The sequence below is a fragment of the Lissotriton vulgaris genome, chromosome 1_2 (genome assembly GCF_964263255.1).
Source record: "Lissotriton vulgaris chromosome 1_2, aLisVul1.2, whole genome shotgun sequence".
Classification (NCBI taxonomy): domain Eukaryota; kingdom Metazoa; phylum Chordata; class Amphibia; order Caudata; family Salamandridae; genus Lissotriton; species Lissotriton vulgaris.
The window spans coordinates 311,976,172-311,993,227 of NC_141686.1; the positions used below are offsets into that span (position 1 = coordinate 311,976,172).

The 17,056-nt window shown below is 42.2% G+C and overlaps 1 protein-coding gene across 1 annotated transcript in view; it reads left to right on the forward strand.

Moving 5' to 3' along the window:
• Positions 1 to 433: 433 nt before the first annotated feature.
• CD6 (CD6 molecule) overlaps positions 434 to 17,056 on the forward strand; it is a 187,389-nt gene continuing 170,766 nt past the window's right edge. Inside the window, exon 1 of the mRNA XM_086952646.1 lies at positions 434 to 559. Within this exon, the coding sequence (XP_086808772.1) occupies positions 496 to 559 (64 nt within the window). The 5' untranslated portion in view covers positions 434 to 495. The remainder of the gene's footprint in view (positions 560 to 17,056) is intronic.

Below are 17,056 nucleotides of genomic sequence, written 5' to 3' on the forward strand. Positions count from 1 at the left end.
GAGAAAGAGAGGGAGAGAGAGAGAGAAAATGAGAGAGAGAAGAAGAGAGAGCAAACAAGAGAGAGCGAGCGAGAGAGAGACTGGAGTGAAAGAGACAGGAAGGGAGCGTGGGATGCTTTAAACATGTTTGTCTCGGCTGCTTTTGGTTCCCAGTCCGCCCCGGTGGGGACAGAGTAGCAGAAAGGAGCATGAGTAGAAACAATGAGGAAAAGAAGAAAAGAGGGCTAAGAAAATAGATCGAAGGAAGTGAGTGCGAGATGGCAAGGAGACCATGAGCGAGTGTGAGACAGCAGGAGGGAGCGAGGGAGGGACACAAAGGGGAGGAGAGAACACGAGATAACCAGTCAAGGAAACAGGAGACCGCCTAGCGCGAAAAGTAGAGCAAGACACAGAGGAGAGGTATCAGATGAGAGAGAGCGAGAGACAAGGATTACGAGGTGCTGAGAGGGGCCGCTCTCCACCGCGTCCGTGCTGCTCCACCCCCCTTGAAGCGCCATGCCTCTTGTGGGTAAGACCTGGGGCCTACTCCTTGTCACTGCGGCCTTCGTGGCTGGAAAAGGTACGAGTAAGTCTGCTCTTCCCACTACTGACGGGTGTGTCCGAGAGTGTGCGCTGCAGGTACCTGCATCTGAAAGTCTGCGCTGCTTCCTAACTCTTGGGGGCAGATTTACAAGCCCCTTGCACCACTTTTGCGTCATTTTTCTCATGTTAAAAATTACGTAAGGTATTTACTTCTCAAAAGATGCGCTGCTTCCTACCTCCTGGGTGTCCCAAAGCATGCTTGCTTCCCGTCTCCTAGTCCCTGCTTCTCACAGCATGCTTGTTTCCACCTCCTAGTGCGAACATCTCAACGCGTGTGCTGTTTACCCCTTCCTGTAACTGCGTATCAAAGGATGCTCTGCTTCCCGCCTCCTGGTACCCGAGTCTCAAAGGATGCGCCGAATCCTTCATCCTGGTACCCGAGTCCCAAAGCACGCGCTGCGTCCCGCCTCCCGACACATTTATACCACGCGCTGCTTTTTGGTGTCTAGTTCTGGAATATTCTTAGAGGGAGGAGCTTTTCTCCCTACCCGGCCATAACCTCACTCCACCTCCTAGAAGCACCCAGTTAACTTTGTGGTCATTTCCAAATCACATCCTAAGGTTACTCAAAGGTGTTTTCTTGGAACATAAAAAATATAACAAAGATTCACAATTGTATTAAAACAAACTGAGTTCTGTTGCTGAAACATTAATACTCTGTAGCTATCGCTTCGTTGGACAATGATACGAAACAATACAGTGTTGCACATCAGCGCCATGCATAGAAATATAGATAAGACATGCTTTGTCAGTAAGGAGTTATAATCTATTTGTGTTCGAAAGAGGTGCTTCCGTGCACTTTACCCAGAGCCGTTTCTTCCCTTTTCAACATAACTGAAAACATAAGACAGGGGTGTATTTAACCTTCTATTCTCTATTTATCTTTATTAGTTATGATTTATTTTTTAGGTGCTCAATTTTCTAGGTTCCTTTTTTTATTTCTATCTCACCAACGCTCTCGTTTTCCCACAGTTAAAAACACAAATTAAAGAAGTCCCGCTGGCTATCCCTGTCAGCCTCCTAATGCCACATATTTAGGCTCCAGAAGAGGGGCTTGTGAAACCCATCAGGAAATCCTTCTCGAACCTTAAATCAGAGTGTGCTGAGGACAAGCGCACATTTATTTTATCTATACATTTAGCGGTATGTACAAGTGACAGAAGGTTTGAGAATTTAGGCCTGAACCAGTAGCAGCAACAGACACAGCCAACCTCACTTTTTCAGAGTTTTCTCTTTTAAAAATTGTACTCACCCCACCCCACAGATTTATTTTCCTTTTCTGAGCCATAAGTTTATTTTGCTGTAGAGGTTCTGTATTTTGAGTGGCATTCCACTCCACCAGTAAGGATGGGCCTCATCGTGTATCGTCACCACAAAGTAGGCTTTAGATGTCCAGGTTCTGTGCGCGCGGGTGGATTGTCGGCCATATTTGGTTCAGACCATTCGGACTGAAAGAGGAAACTGAGCGTGGATAAAGAAAATTCATTGATTTACTTACTCATTCATTTCAGGACGAATGACTGATTTGTGAGGGAAGGTGGGCAATGGAATGGAAATGCCCTCTCACACATTCCGATGCAGATGTAAGAAGGTCATATTAAGAAGAAACTTGCATTAGAATTCGGCAGGCTAAAACCAGTGGAGACGATTCACTCTTCTTTATTAATTTCATAACATGTTTCTTTTTGCATAAGTTTGAAAATATATACCCCAACTCAGAAGAGGACAATCAGAACATTTATGTCATTTTTCATTCCATTTTATGATGTAGCTATTTTATTTTTTCATATTTTTCCTCTATCTGTGTCACCTACACTTGTTATTTTTTTGTTTTCTGAATGTTTTTTTTCCACAAAAATACTTTTCTTGATTATTTTTATAGCTTTAGAATTTTACACTATTTTAGAAGATGTTGCTGTTTCTAGTTTTGTTTTTTACAATATATTTGGTTTGTCTGTCACTTTGTTTAAAATATAATTTATAACAATTGACTTTTTTGCATTGTAGACCGCATTTATTTGTGAAAAATACACTGGTTGTGGGTGTCTTATTTTCTTTCAACATTTGAGTTTCAGGCCTTTTTAGGTCTTTCGCTCTCACAATATTCTGATGATGGTATCTGTCGTGGTCTCAGTGGCCAACCTTTCACCGGATACAAAAAGCAAACGCGCATCGCTTGCAAAATCTTAATTTTGTGCAAACATTCACTTATTTGTTTTTCAGACTGTTATAGTTCATACTTTATATTCCCAAGTAATTAATTCATTCTACAAATCAGGCTAATCATTTACATAATAGTTATGTTGATAGTTATTTCATGGTTTATAGAAATAGTCGCGTGTCAACCGTCGCAGAGGGAACTTGGGCACATTTCTAAGCTGTGGTCTGTGAAGGAAGCAGAACTAGTCGGATGGCTTACACCCTCAAAGGCTGAGGGAACCCCATCCCCGCGGCAGCTCTCTACGCTTGTGTGTTTGTGGATGGTAATGTACGTAAGGTACAAGCTCGTTCCCTCTTACAGACCTGAAAACCTTAAAACTCCGGGGGTGATTCCTGCGCTTTACAAATCTCTTACATACATATAAAACCTGTGTGTATAACATCAACACCACACTCCTGCGGTGGGATGACACCAAACATCTCTCACTAAAGAAGAAGTGTACTACAGGTACCACAACACACCCCAAGGAGGCTGATTACGTAAAAAGTCAACAGTACCTTCCAATAAAAGAAATACCAATCACAGACAACAAAAGCCGCATATTGTACGTCTATATTTTAAATCTTTTATTCTTTCGATGCTGTATTATATTGTTTCTGTGGACCTCCTTTAAGTTCCAAATCTTGGCATAAAACTTGACTTGGACGATGCACCTCAAAGTAGGTGAACCAGCGACCAAAACAAAGCTGAGGAGACCCGTCTTACAGAAGCTATTTCCTGTAATCGGTCATTTAAAGGAACTAGTTATCGAAACACTGAAGGCTCGCCCCAGTCCATTCATCATTAGAAAAGGACAGTCCTGTCTAGTCTAGCCCAATGATCACACCTTGCATTTATTAGTCTCCAACTGGTGGACACCACCCCACTCAAATATTGACAGACCCACTCCAGTGAGCCGGCCTTCAGCCTTCCCCTTCCCGCCGCTGAACCTATCCACGGCCGGACTGGCCAGCCGGGCAAGCGGGCAATTCCCCGGCAGGCTGGAGCTGCAGAAGGCTGGTTTTGACACTTGGAGGCTGGTTGCGGCCTCCAGGAGTGGTGGTGCACACGATGCTGGTGGCGACTTGAAAGAGTTGCTCTGCTTCTAGCGCACATTAGCACGTCTGCACATGGTGGCTGAATTTATCAATTTTTTCAGAGCTGTTTTAAATTCCCAGTCTGGCCCTGAACCTACCCACAGTAACGAAGAACTGAAATACCACCATGAAAAATAGAAACTAAATTACTGGTGCAAATTGTAGGATTTTTGGACCTCATAACACTTTATTAGATGCTTCACTGGCAGTGGTTGGCTCCCGTCAGTGGTCGGCTTGTTTCTGTCTAGTTTACTATCTACCTTACACCCCAGAGTGCGCTTAATCGTGGTATTCAGTTGCATATACCCAATGTACCCAGAGTATATCGACGTACACTTTAAACATAGTGGGCAAGAAAATCTATCAACAGCATGGCTGCTAAGTACACACATAGATGTGTGTATTATTTAACGGAAGCACAACCAGAGCTGGGGAATAACGAAGCAACATTTGAGATGCAACACATATCATCAACTCCTTGATTTAGCAAAATAGGATGAAACCGATATGCGGCACAGAGGGCAGAACCTAGCCTCCATTTTGAAACCAAGCTCCCATGAATCTTGCACTTGAACAAGATGGCTGCCTCCGCCATTTCCAAATAGAACGTGATTAAACATGAATGTTCCGCCTTCTCTGAGCCTACGTATGGCATAATTTCAGGAATTTTACGTAACAAGCATAACACAAAATACCTAAAATTACACAGAATATGATGCTGTGAAATGTTTCCTGGTCCTAGTTTAAAGGAAGAGGGCTTTGTAACAGACAGGAAGGCATAGCAACACAAAATGGCAAACTAAGTTTAAGACATATTCCTAAAAACAAATAAAAATAGTGCGAACCATAAAAGAGTTTTTGAAGCGGTGTGGCACTTTTAACTCATTTGAAATGCAGCAATGTTTTTTTGTGTATGCAACAATGAACTGTCGGAGGTAGGCAGTTGAAGAATGCATTTATTTGTGGTCTTAGGAACCCCAATGGTTTTATCTGATATTAAATTAAAGGTGTTAGCATTACACAGATTGAAGCAAACTTCTTTTGTAGACCTCAGAATGAAGAAAGACTCAATCAGCCCCACTGGGATTTGACCCTGTAACCTACCCATGGATCTTATTATTTCTTAAAAAGACAAAATCTAGTCTAAATATTTAAAACAGTCCAGACATTTTATTTTAGGGCTATTTGGGCTTGTGTCTCCGCCACAGCTCTATTGATCAACAGACTGCGATGAGAGGAGACATAGTTGAAAAGAGTAGATGACACCCTCTCAGAGGATTATGTTGTATATTTAAAGGATTCCTCCAATCAATCAGGGAATTGTAAGCGCGCTATTCACCCGTGAGGGTCTCAAGGAGCTGAGGAGGGGTGGAAGGGGGGGTCCGCAGATCTGCTAGCCGAAGAGCCAGGTCTTGAGGGTCTTCCTGAAGGTGTTCAGGGATGGGGTGCGTCTGATGTCTGCCGGTAGCTCCTTCCAGGTCTTGGCTGCAATGTGAGAGAAGGATCTTCCGCCTGCTCTGACTCTGTGGATGCATGGGGTTTCGGCCAGTGCGAGGTTGGAAGATCAACGGTTTCTTTTGGGTACGTGGAAGTTGATTCTGTCATTGAGGTATTTGGGTCCGTTGTTGTGTAGGCATTTGTAGGCGTGAGTGAGGATTTTGAAAGTGATTCTTTTCTCCATTGCTTGCATGTATTGATAATTGCAGCCTTTCTTTAACACTAGCGTTTTCACTCCTGAATTTAATCTAGTACGGTGTAAGTTTTGTTGTTTAAAAACATGCTAAGCTAATTCAAGTTAGACACAAGTTTTATTTGATAGTCACTGTGGCTTATAGAAGTTAGCCGGACAAGGTACTTGCAAAGGTGGAAGCGGAGGGGATCGGGGGTGGGGGGGTGACAGTCAGCTCTAACATCAATTGTGCTCTCACTGCCTCTATCCAGGCCACGGTCTGACATACTTTGGTGCCTCTGACGAGAGGTACCTTCAATTCATGATTTATGTTTACACCACTTGGCAATTTAGCTTCCGCCATTGAATCCTCATCAAGAAAGGTTCCCATCAGACAGACTTCAAGGCGCAGGTAACATAGGACACCACACTCTTGGGGCAAACTTTGGATTTTCCTGCAGTTGCCCTGCACAAATCTGCTGTAAGACAGGGTCTCTACCAGAGCATCGCTGCTGGCTGCTGCTTACCCAAGATTTGAACTTACCACATAAGTTAGTGCTCAGTGTGGTCAGATAAGACTCCGAAGCATGGTTTGAAACAGGAAAGGCAAAAGGCCGCAGGGCGAGTGTATGCGGGCAGGAAATTACAAAACTGTCCAGACAGCAAATGTACTAAGATTTACGCATGGCAATGATGTGTGCACCCCAGAAGAGTTGCATTGCAAGAACAAAAAATAGTGCAGCGTCATACTTACAAGGGTACACCACTGACATAATTGGTGACGCAAACACAAATAATGTACCAGTTGACTAAGGTGGGGCCAGAACTAGTGTTTCACCAGGGGACACAGGTCGAGAGCTGTCTTGTGTACTTCAGAGAAACTGTTTGTTGCAATTGTGACTCATTCGACTGCCCCAGGATGACTTGTAATGTTTGGAACTTTTGGGGAAGTGGCACGTATTGCGCATGGAAGAGTGGCGGGACGTCACCCATGCCCGCTCACACTCGTTGTTTGTGCCTGTTATCGCTTGGTGCTAGTTTCACAAGCAGTGCTGCTTTATTGAACTATAATCGTTCCTGACCCATGAGGGCCACTTTTCTTGCATCATCAGAGGTTTTGTTGTGTGACATATGCTGCAAAAATCCTTTTGAACGTGAAAGTTGATGGACATTAGTGTATGAACTGCTTTGTGTCACGTAAAGGTACTTAGCGCTATGGTAGCAGCCACGGTAAACTTTAGTGAATCTGGGTCAGGGAAGAATCTGAGCTACTCGTAGAGAGCAGGACAGTGGACAGGACACAGGGCAGGGCAGAAGACAAGGCACAGGGCAGGACAGAGGGCAGGGTACAGAGCAGGGCAGAAGGCACGCTGAAGGGAAACTGGAGATTTGTTTGCTATTCAATAGTGCTTAAGCTCTTGCCTAGTGGTGGCAAGCTCGTAGAAGCCAGACACAAACAATGCAATATTTATCTTCTTTCCAGGCCTAAGCATGCCCTGGGCCTCAACACAGCCTATCATTTGGTGCTTAGTGCCAACACAGGCGCCGTTGCACCATGGTGCAAGGGTGCTTCCATTGCAAGGAGGATTGTTTTGTGCAGGAAGGGGCACCGTCCTACGTAAAAACAATCCTGAGAGGCATTTTCCTCTTTCTATGCGAGCCACAGAATGCAGCACACGTTGAAAGAGGAAACATTTCTCCTCGTTGCGCCTGCTCTGGGGAGGCGTACGGTTTTGGTCTGGGGAAGCATCAAAATTCATGGAGTTGCGAGGGTCTCACTGTAGCGCCCATAGAACGCCTCGCTGGCGCAGAGTAAGGCGACTCAGCGATTTGTGCTGCTTTGTCTTACTTCATATCTACGAGGCCACGCAAAGAGACATTGTATCGCCTCATAGATATGACTGAGAGGCCTGCACCACCTGAGCATCAAGAAAAGGGACGCTCCACTCATAAAGAAGCCCCCTAGTGCTCCGCCAGCTTCCGTGGGCTCCCCCACAACCCACGCTACAGAACACGGCGGCCTCCAGACTATTGTACCCAAACTACAAACAAGTGTCACTGTTCTCTCACAAAGGGCGCACTGCAAGTACTGTCAGCATAGTGGTGCTCTACAAGTGCCTAGAGTCAAGGCACTCGAGGAGCTATAGAGTACAGTAAGCCCACAATTGAAGCTTTTGTGCATTATTTAGAAATTAGAACATATAAGCCATGCCCTCGCCACACTGATTCCAGGCAGCCATCTCCGGGGCATTCGTTCTGCACAACACAAGCGCTTTCTTTTCAACAAAGCAACCTCAAGCCGCCAGGTACCCGCACAAGGAAACTCTGCATATGACGTTTGACAGGGAGACGAACAGGTGTGGGATATAGATTGAACAGAAGTTCCAAGAAGCAGAGGGGGGTCGTTTTCAGCAGTGCCCTTCTTCATATGTGTGAGGAATAGCTCTAAACATTACATAATTAAATAGCTCACAAGAACCGATGTCTCTGTGCATACATTGTCATTAAAATACATTTTTTGAGCCAAAATGTAACTCCTCTCTCTTCTGTCCTCTGACCCCGACCTTGCAGGCTAACCCTACAAACCTAAGAATGATCTTGAATGTGTATCTGGGTCTGAAGGCTTAGTGGACATATGTGTCCATTGTATGGGCCTGTGTTTGACCTCCTGGTTACAGGTTCAAATCATGATGGGTCCACTCAGTCTTTCATCCTTCTGGGGTGGATAAACCTTGGCTGAGTTTTCAAGGGGTGCTGGTTGAAATTACGCCAGCTCTGTAGAACACTGTGGGTTCTTCCCAGGGGCTCCCACAGAGTGGAGGTAGGCAGTGGGCACCCTGATTAATTTCAACCTGGACTATGGAAGTGTCTCATATGAGTGCCTAGCAGATCCCCAATTTATGCAACTGCAAGAAACACGCTTTCCTCCCACTACCCTTGTCCATCCCTGAACACCAAAAACACCCTCACCACCCAATACCCCTGCCCATCCTGTACCCTAAAATGATCCTTACCACCCAATAGCTTTATCCACCCATAAATCCTAAAAATATCCTTAACACCCAATACCCTTACCCACCCTTAACCCTAAAAATGCCCTTACCACCCTAACCACCCTATAACTTACCCATCCTTAAACCCTAAAACACCTTTACCACCCTATACCATTATTCTTCCTTAAACCGTAAAAATACCCTTACCACCCAATACACTTATCCACCCCTAAATGCTAAAATCACCCTTACCACCCTATACCCTTACCCACACCTAAACCCTTACAATGCTTTTGTCCTAATTCCCCGTATATAAACAAAAAGGGGGTTCACTTACCTGGTATATACTTACATTTTTGTTGTAAAAGTATGCGTGGTAAACACCTGTGTGGTAAAGGCAATGCGTGGTAAAGTCATTGCCGGGTAAAGGCTACGTGGTAATTGTAGAACATGGTAAAGACTGTGTGGTAAACGCTGTTTCCCATTTTTTTTAGATTCATATGCCTATGTTGCCTTGACGCTATAAGAATGGAATGCTTCTTCGATAGCACACAAGTGATAGACCTCAAGTTAAGAAATGTAAAGTCAGTCTTCACCATCGCATTTTCCATTCAATCACTCTCAAATATTAAAGATGTGATCAATTGTACTGGAACAACACGCCATGACATGTCTTATGCCTGTTACTGAAAAGCCTGTTTTTTATCAAGAAAGTGCTGAGGGGCACTTGCTCTACGATCTTTATCTGCAGCATTGTGCGTTACTGGCAAGTAGACAGAGAACTAATCTTACCTGGTATGGAATCGCCTCCTTGATTAGGTGGTAATGTAAGCGCATTGTTAGACCAGGCTCTGTGAAGAGTGAGGAGTTCTTGACTCTTGTCTTTATCACAAAATTTATATAAGTGATAATTACTGAAAGTGAACTTTATTTAGAGCAAAAACTGAAATTGACGTAAAAACGATTCCTTGCAATAACTGATTTTTTTTAAATCAACTTTTTTATTTTAAAATAACAATGCTTGTCAGGACAATAATTTAAGACACAAATAAAATAACTATTCACAAAAAGTGAAGTAAATCAAAAAGAGGAGATTGTTTAAAATCAGAAATTAATTTTAGCAAAATTTAGGCAGTTTTGGGACAAGATGTAAATGCTTTATGTCTAAATCTGGCACTGATTTTGACTCTTGCCTCAGATCAATTTTATTTTAAAAAATCTGTCAAGTGTTATATTTTATAGAGTGCAAGAGAACAGGTTCTTTGGGCCTTGATTGGGCCATACTTGGGCTCAGTACCATATCTCAATATCCATGTTGGATGTATACGTCTCCCTACGCATGTCTGTAGGTGACTGGATTCTGTAATAAACGATGCGCTTAGACCTTTGCGCTTCCAAAATGCTGGACAGGTTGTCAATCTGTACCTGTAACCATTGATCCCAAATACTGGCCCATGGTGCCGGTCAGACTGAGTCATGGTCCGTTTTGTTCTGGTGTTTATCAATAAGGGACATATGTAATGCCATGTTGGGAATGTTTTTAATCTAGTGCTAAATGTATGCAACTTGTTTCCAAGGACATACCATTGAAAGTCCGTCTAATGCTCGAGCGGTTGTCTTCCTGCGTAACTGGCTCAGGTGGCTGGTTCCAGAGTGGGGGGCACTGGTCTATACCAGTGGACCTTATGGGTTGTAGGTCTCCAGATTACCTCGATCACACTTACTCGAAGGGATGAATGAGTTTTGCGGAGACCCCTTAGGCGATACATTGGTTCTTTATGCTGGAAGTGTCTGTGGATAAAGTACCGTGTCTTGAACTAGACCTGTTTGGCCACTAGCAGCAAAGTGCAGACTGACCCCTGCTGGTGCGTTATGGTCCTGCATAAGGCATGGCGGCGAGGTTCAAGGGATCCGCCCATGAAGCTGCCTGTCATATATCCCAGGCAGATTCTCTGAGCACTGGTGAGAGGTGCGTGGCCAATCAAGATCCTGATATATAAACCATACCAGCTCATTGGCTGAAAAATATATAACTGAACTAAGCATCCCTTTGAAAAATATCGCCCTATTTGGGGCTCTTTGAAACATCAGATGCATGTTTTTTTTGTTAAATCCGGGTAAATATTTTTGTTGTTTGCATCTATTTTTTTTAAAGGTGATCACCACAAATGTGGGAAAAATTCTGGCTATGCGTTTGACCCTTACTTACTGGTATTGATGGGCCCCTTAGATTTCATTACTGGCAAAAAATGTGCAGAACACTTCCTTGTTACACACGGTGGGCCCGATTCACATAATGAACTTAAGACTCAATCCTAAACTTACTACTATTTTGGTATTCACAGAATGCACTTACTACTTTTGGTATTCACAGAAGTTAGGATTTTGTCTTAAGTCTGTCTTAAGTCGGTCTTAAGTCTGTCTTAAGACAAACTTAAGACAAAATCCTAACTTCTGTGAATACCAAAAGTAGTAAATTCATTCTGTGAATGCCAAAAGTAGTAAGTTCATTCTGTGAATACCAAAATAGTAGTAAGTTTAGGATTGAGTCTTAAGTTCATTCTGTGAATCGGGCCCATAGACATTAAATTAAAAAAATACAGATGGGATTGAAACATCATAACCCTGGAAGACCATCCAATAAGTATTCATTCTCACTTTGGAAAAAATAAGCCTGCCAGTAAAACAGGTAAAACTCCTGAAAGACTTGAAAAACATAAATCTCCACTAAAACATTTAACACTTCTGAAATATTAAAAAAATCTGTAGTGGGCTCTCTTTGCACCACTGCAAGGTGGTGTGAAATGTACCCAGGAGAACACGTGCAGGTGGGGTTAATGGGAATGTAAGAGAGGTTCTACAACGTTTAATTACCTAGTAGAGATATAATATATATTTTAAAATGCCCTATGCTCCAGAAGGGGATCTAAGTGCTGTTCAAATACTGTAAAAAGTGCCTCTGTGCTAATATCCTCTCCTAGCAACCGGGCGAGACTTCGAATACGGCTCCGTTGTGGGGAATTCAGGAACAAAAATAAATAAAGATTCAGGAAGAAAAATTCAGGAAGAAAAATTCAGGAAGAAAAATTCAGGGAACGATGAGCAAATAGTGGCGTTTTGTGAAATCTTGTTGTGAAGGTGATACCAGTGCATGCATTTTATGTATAAGTAATCATTTTAATCTGTACGAAACAGAAATGCTGTGTGTGTGCCATCTACTCCACGCTCTAAAGGTGTGCACTATGTCTGTCTGCTACTCCAGATGTGTAAAGCGGCCACTTTTATTTATTCAACGACTCATTGGTGATTTTAATCTCTGATGGGTTTTTACGAGTTTTATATCTGTTTTTTTGTTTATTATGGCCAGATCGGGCGAATAAATAGTTTTGAACTTGAACTATCAATGTATAATTTTTCTTGTACTTAATTTTTTTACGGTAACATTATTATTGCAAAGTCTGGTCATTAGGGGCTTTTAATTCAAGGATTATATATATTTTTTATTTATTGCATAATTACAATTCTGACCTATTAGGGTTCAGACACTTTGAGGCATTTATGAGGCCGGTTGTGGAAATCAAAGACATTCTCTGGTATCGGACTCGGATCCATAAAGTGCCCGGGCGAGTTTAATCTCCACAGAGATGGTTTTGAGCACAGATCACATATTGTCGACGATTGACACTTCTGGCTGTTTCTTTTTTTGTGGTCACTGCGGCCCCCAGGGGAAGTAAAGGTCGCAGACCAGTCTTCCCCTGGGGAATTCGCGCGGGACCGGAAGGACAAGGTGGGGGGTGGGATTAGGAGGGTCAAGGGGAAGGGGTGGGATTAGGTGGCCATAAGGAGTCGGAAGAGGAGGAAACAGCCTCTTCCTAACTCCGGAGCATCACCGGGAGGGTCATGGAAAACTTTGTCCGCCCACCCACCCTACAGGCCTTAAGTGTTGGCCTTGGGGTGATTTTTGGGTCATGTGCGTGCCAGTTTAGGGCAGGTTGCAGTGGTGTGATGGTTCTTTGGAGGGGTGGTGAGTCACATACGGGCGGATCCACCCCTCGGGGGGGAGAACGGTACACGGGTGACTGATAGCGGGGCGCGGGAGGCAATGAAGGAAATTCAACAGAGGATGCGCGGAGGGCAAGTGAAGGTGAGAATGGGTAGTGGAAGGAGGTCACCGAGTGAATGGGGAAGAGTCAAACAGGTGAGATGGTTTGAGAAGGAGGAATGGAGAGTGAGTCGGAAGGAGATGGGGAGAGTATATTTATTTAATTGCATTTATGTACTATGTAATAAAGTTTAATGGATTGCAACCTTGTCCTAATAAAATGGCCTTTTACACTTCAAGTAACAGCGTGGAGTGTGGTTCTTGCGCGATGTTGTTTTGAAGCGGTAAAAATCATTGTTGAAGACGTGTTCATGCAGTCAAAACAGAAATGTTATTTTGACGGCTCCAAAATTAAACGGATCCGACCTGCATAACTTTACAACATGGAAATGGCATAATTTAACATTTTATGTAGTTCAGACTCGGATGTGAACCGGTGGCTTGTGGGTGATCCTCGCGATGGTTAGATGCATGTGATCTTGGGCAGAGCGAACATGTGAGTTCCCGTTTGCAGCACGAGTGAGTGTCCCAGAAATGATGCAAGGCTGGAGAAAGAGAAGACGCCAATCTGCCAGGAAAAACTGGGGCAGCGCAAACAAAATATTGTTGCATTCTTCACCAAAAAGTTGAGCAGTAAACATTTTTGAAAATGGTGTAGAGAGACAATGGTCAACTGTCTCATAAGAGGATATGAGGCAGGAGGCTTATAGCTCCCTTTAGTTGAGGCACCAAGTTATTACTACAAACATTCTTAAAATTACCTTTTCTTCTCTGTGTTTGGGGAGCACTCCAACCAGCAAAATGCAATATTTCCTAGAGTGTTGAAGATCCTCGCACTGGCCCGGGAAAATATGTTTAGAATTTGTAAAAAAAAGAATGATTCTCTAAATGTGGATACATTTTAAATGTAATTACTGTCTGAGAAATGTAAAGTACTCCCACTACACTTTCCTGGACAGGGGAGAGTGAGACAAAATGGGCTATTTAAACTAATCAAAAGCTGTTTTTTCCTAGAACTAACCCCGACAGAGCAAACGTCACAGTCAGTGTCGTTCACCTAGTGCTGGGATGCATACGGGTCGCCACATGCTATACAAATACATCTAGTATATCATAGAATAGTATTTGTGGCACATGTGCTTAACTAAGGTAGCAGGGGCTTGTGCACATGGTAGTAAAGGGACAGGACTCAATGGGCCCCACTCTTGCAGAAAGTTGTAAATCTGAATTCATAGATATTCACCTATGTGCAAGTGTAAATTTACTGCTCTCTAGAATTCATAAACTTTCTCAAGAATACACATGGGTAGTATAAAGGGTATATTTCTGGGACAATCCGGGACAGAGGACTCCACTCTGGGGAAATAGAATCCCCTGCCCAAACTCACAATATGTTTTTTTCTTCATGGTATCAACATCCTGTGATTCTGGGCAAATCACTTAATCTCCCCGTGCCTAAAAATTAGAATGTGTCCTTGCGTGATGTGACTGGTGCGCATGTAAAGCACTCCAGTACCTTTGGGTCAAGTTTGTGCTGTATACAATTTCCCAAAAAAATCTTTCCTCTATATGCCCAACAAATCTGAGGGGGATCTCTCCCCCTTCCAATTCTGGAAACCGAGATACACCGGCAGCTGGCTGGAGTAAATCTCTGATGCCTTCCAGGATGGAAAGGCGACAGAGCGGAGTCTCTGAATGCCAATACACAGCTATGTGTGTTGACTTTCACAAAATACTATGGCTAACCACTCCCTGGAAAAACAACTGGACAATGTAATAGTAAAGTAGATTGAGAAAAACATATTAGATTGTTTTAGTGAGATCTTCCCTTCTAATGTTAGATGCATATTCTATACACTGTTTCTAAGTACTACTAATTTTGGTAGCTCAATTCCAGAAGGACACAGTTTGGTTAAGTGAAGATTACAATTCAAACTTCTTTATTCTACAGTCACTTGACCCCAAGCCCTCATTTCTTACCTGGACACTTGCAAGCAAATCACTGCTTCCTCAGACAGCTTAAATAAAAAAAACTTTTATTAAGGTAGAAAATACAAATATAAATACAAATTCTCCATAAAGATCCTTCGTATAAAATCATGAATTCATAAAAAAAATGGACACTTTAGCAAATGTTAACAGATTATTTGAAGCCTACAATGGTTCTAGTGACGTAACTTTACTCATTTTAACCAGACAATATAAGAAGGAAGGTATTTTGGTTGACGTCCCACGTTGCCTTATAAGAGAACATGAGATCGAATGGAAATTAATATATAAACCCCCCTTTTTGAATGAACTAGTTCATGTGGACTTACTACATATTGAAACAATGTTATGTTTGGATCTGTTAAAATACTGCCTTCTAGTTGTGTACTTAGGGATGTAAATGTAACAAGCCAAAAAAAAATGAAGTTCAGGGCAGACTACCATCACATGACACCAATCCCTGAACTTGTTTTGAAATAAAATATATGCAGAAGGGAAGTCTGAATAAAACCTATCTGTGATCTTTAAAGCGAAATGCAAATTTAATCTGAGTAAAACTGCATTCTCTTAAATTTGCTGCTTAAAAAGATTCATATCTGAATTGAATAGTTTCTAGCCAACCTTCCGATGGTATTTTCAGCCATGTTTTTTTTTCAATTTTAATAAAATGTCGCAATAGTGGGATTTGATGAACACCCTGATCAACAATCTTATGCCACGATGCTACACCTTTACTGAAGTTTTGAATACGATTTTAAAATACTATGTAGATTTTCAACATTTAATATAGAAAATGTTTGCAAAAAGGCTTTAATCTGCTGAAAACTAAGCCAAAACCAGAGTCTGTTTTAAAAACAACTCACCTGAAGATGTTCCCATATTTTCCATGCTGTAATACTATAACATCTTTAACTGATAAAGTCAAACTTTGCTCATTTATGATGACATTATCTTCTACAAGACCCAAATACTACTAGTCATTCAAAATCAATTGTTCATGTTTCTCAGCGTTATTGTAATCATCAATAAACTCCTTTTTTCCTAACAGCAAGAGTTTGCAGTGTATTATATTGAATCTTTTTTTGAGATCTGGTGGGTCTTTATAAAGGCAGTTATATGAGCCACTTATTTATTAATCATTTCATATTCCATAGAAATATCCAAAGTAAAAGAACCCGCAGCGTTGTTAGGGTGAGAAAGAGCGTTAGCAAGTGTAGCCGTAGGTTTTCCAGTGCTAAACCCAGAAAGTCCATATCCAATTGAACATTTATTATTTTTAGTTTGGACCATAAATCTTTCCAGATGCAGTCTATAATTATTTGAATTATTTGATTGAAAGGTTTTTGGGAACTTTACAGGGAACAATTAAAAATACAGTTATAACGAGCAGAATGATCTATATCTTGATTTAAATCTCTCAATAATTGGCGTTGGTAATGATTGCCATCTATCAAAGTTTTTGTACTCGTTAATGTAGTAATTTGATTCAATAAAAAAAAATGTTGTGAAATTCCGAGTGACGTATGTGCCAAATTATCTAATAGGCTTCAATAGGGTGAATCTACATTTCAAGTTGTTAGGTAGACTTTCTACTGTTGCATGAAACCATAGGGTTCGAGTTTTCTGATGGTTAAATGTATACCCCAAATTTGTGGGAATTCATGGATGCTCTCCAATGCGTTAGCTAAGTGAGATTTATTGGCCTTCAAGTATAGAATAGTGTCATAAACACATAGTTTTACTTTTGCCATCTTAAAGATTGGGGTCTAATGTTGTGATCCGTGTGAACAGCGATTGATAATGGCCCAGTAAACTGGAGTTGTGGGACACCCTTGATTGAGTCCCTGTGGAATTTTGATCTTATTTGCTAGCGGAGTTAATTATGATTAGGGATCCATGTTTTCCATTTTTACAGATCAATACAGACAGAAAACGATATATTTTCCTGTCTGTATTCATTTTTAAAGACAGAATAATACAGAAAATAGGTCTTCTTTGGATGATTTTTCCTACACTCAATCATGAGTGACAGGTCAGTAGGGGTAGAGATTGAGAGGTAGGGGAGATGAAAATAGATTTCCTAATTTAGTGCAGATCCACAGTTATTAATGCTATTCTACAATTTTTTTTTGTTTTGTACAGTCTTATATAGCGCTCGACTTACCCTGGGGCATCTCGGCGCTTGCCTTGGGAACCCGTCCTGGCTTTTTCCCTGTGAGATAACCCGTACTGGGCATCACCAAGGTGAAAGCCAGGCATCCCGCCGCGGGGGGGGCATTGTGGAGATTAAGCAAGCTAATGCCCAGAGTTGCAGAGTGTGAACCCATGATTTAAGTGGGCACCGAAGCGAGAATTATCGAGTCCGTGGACATTTGGGCTCAATACTCTGCCACGTCAGGAATTGAACCCTGGTCCCGGGTCTGA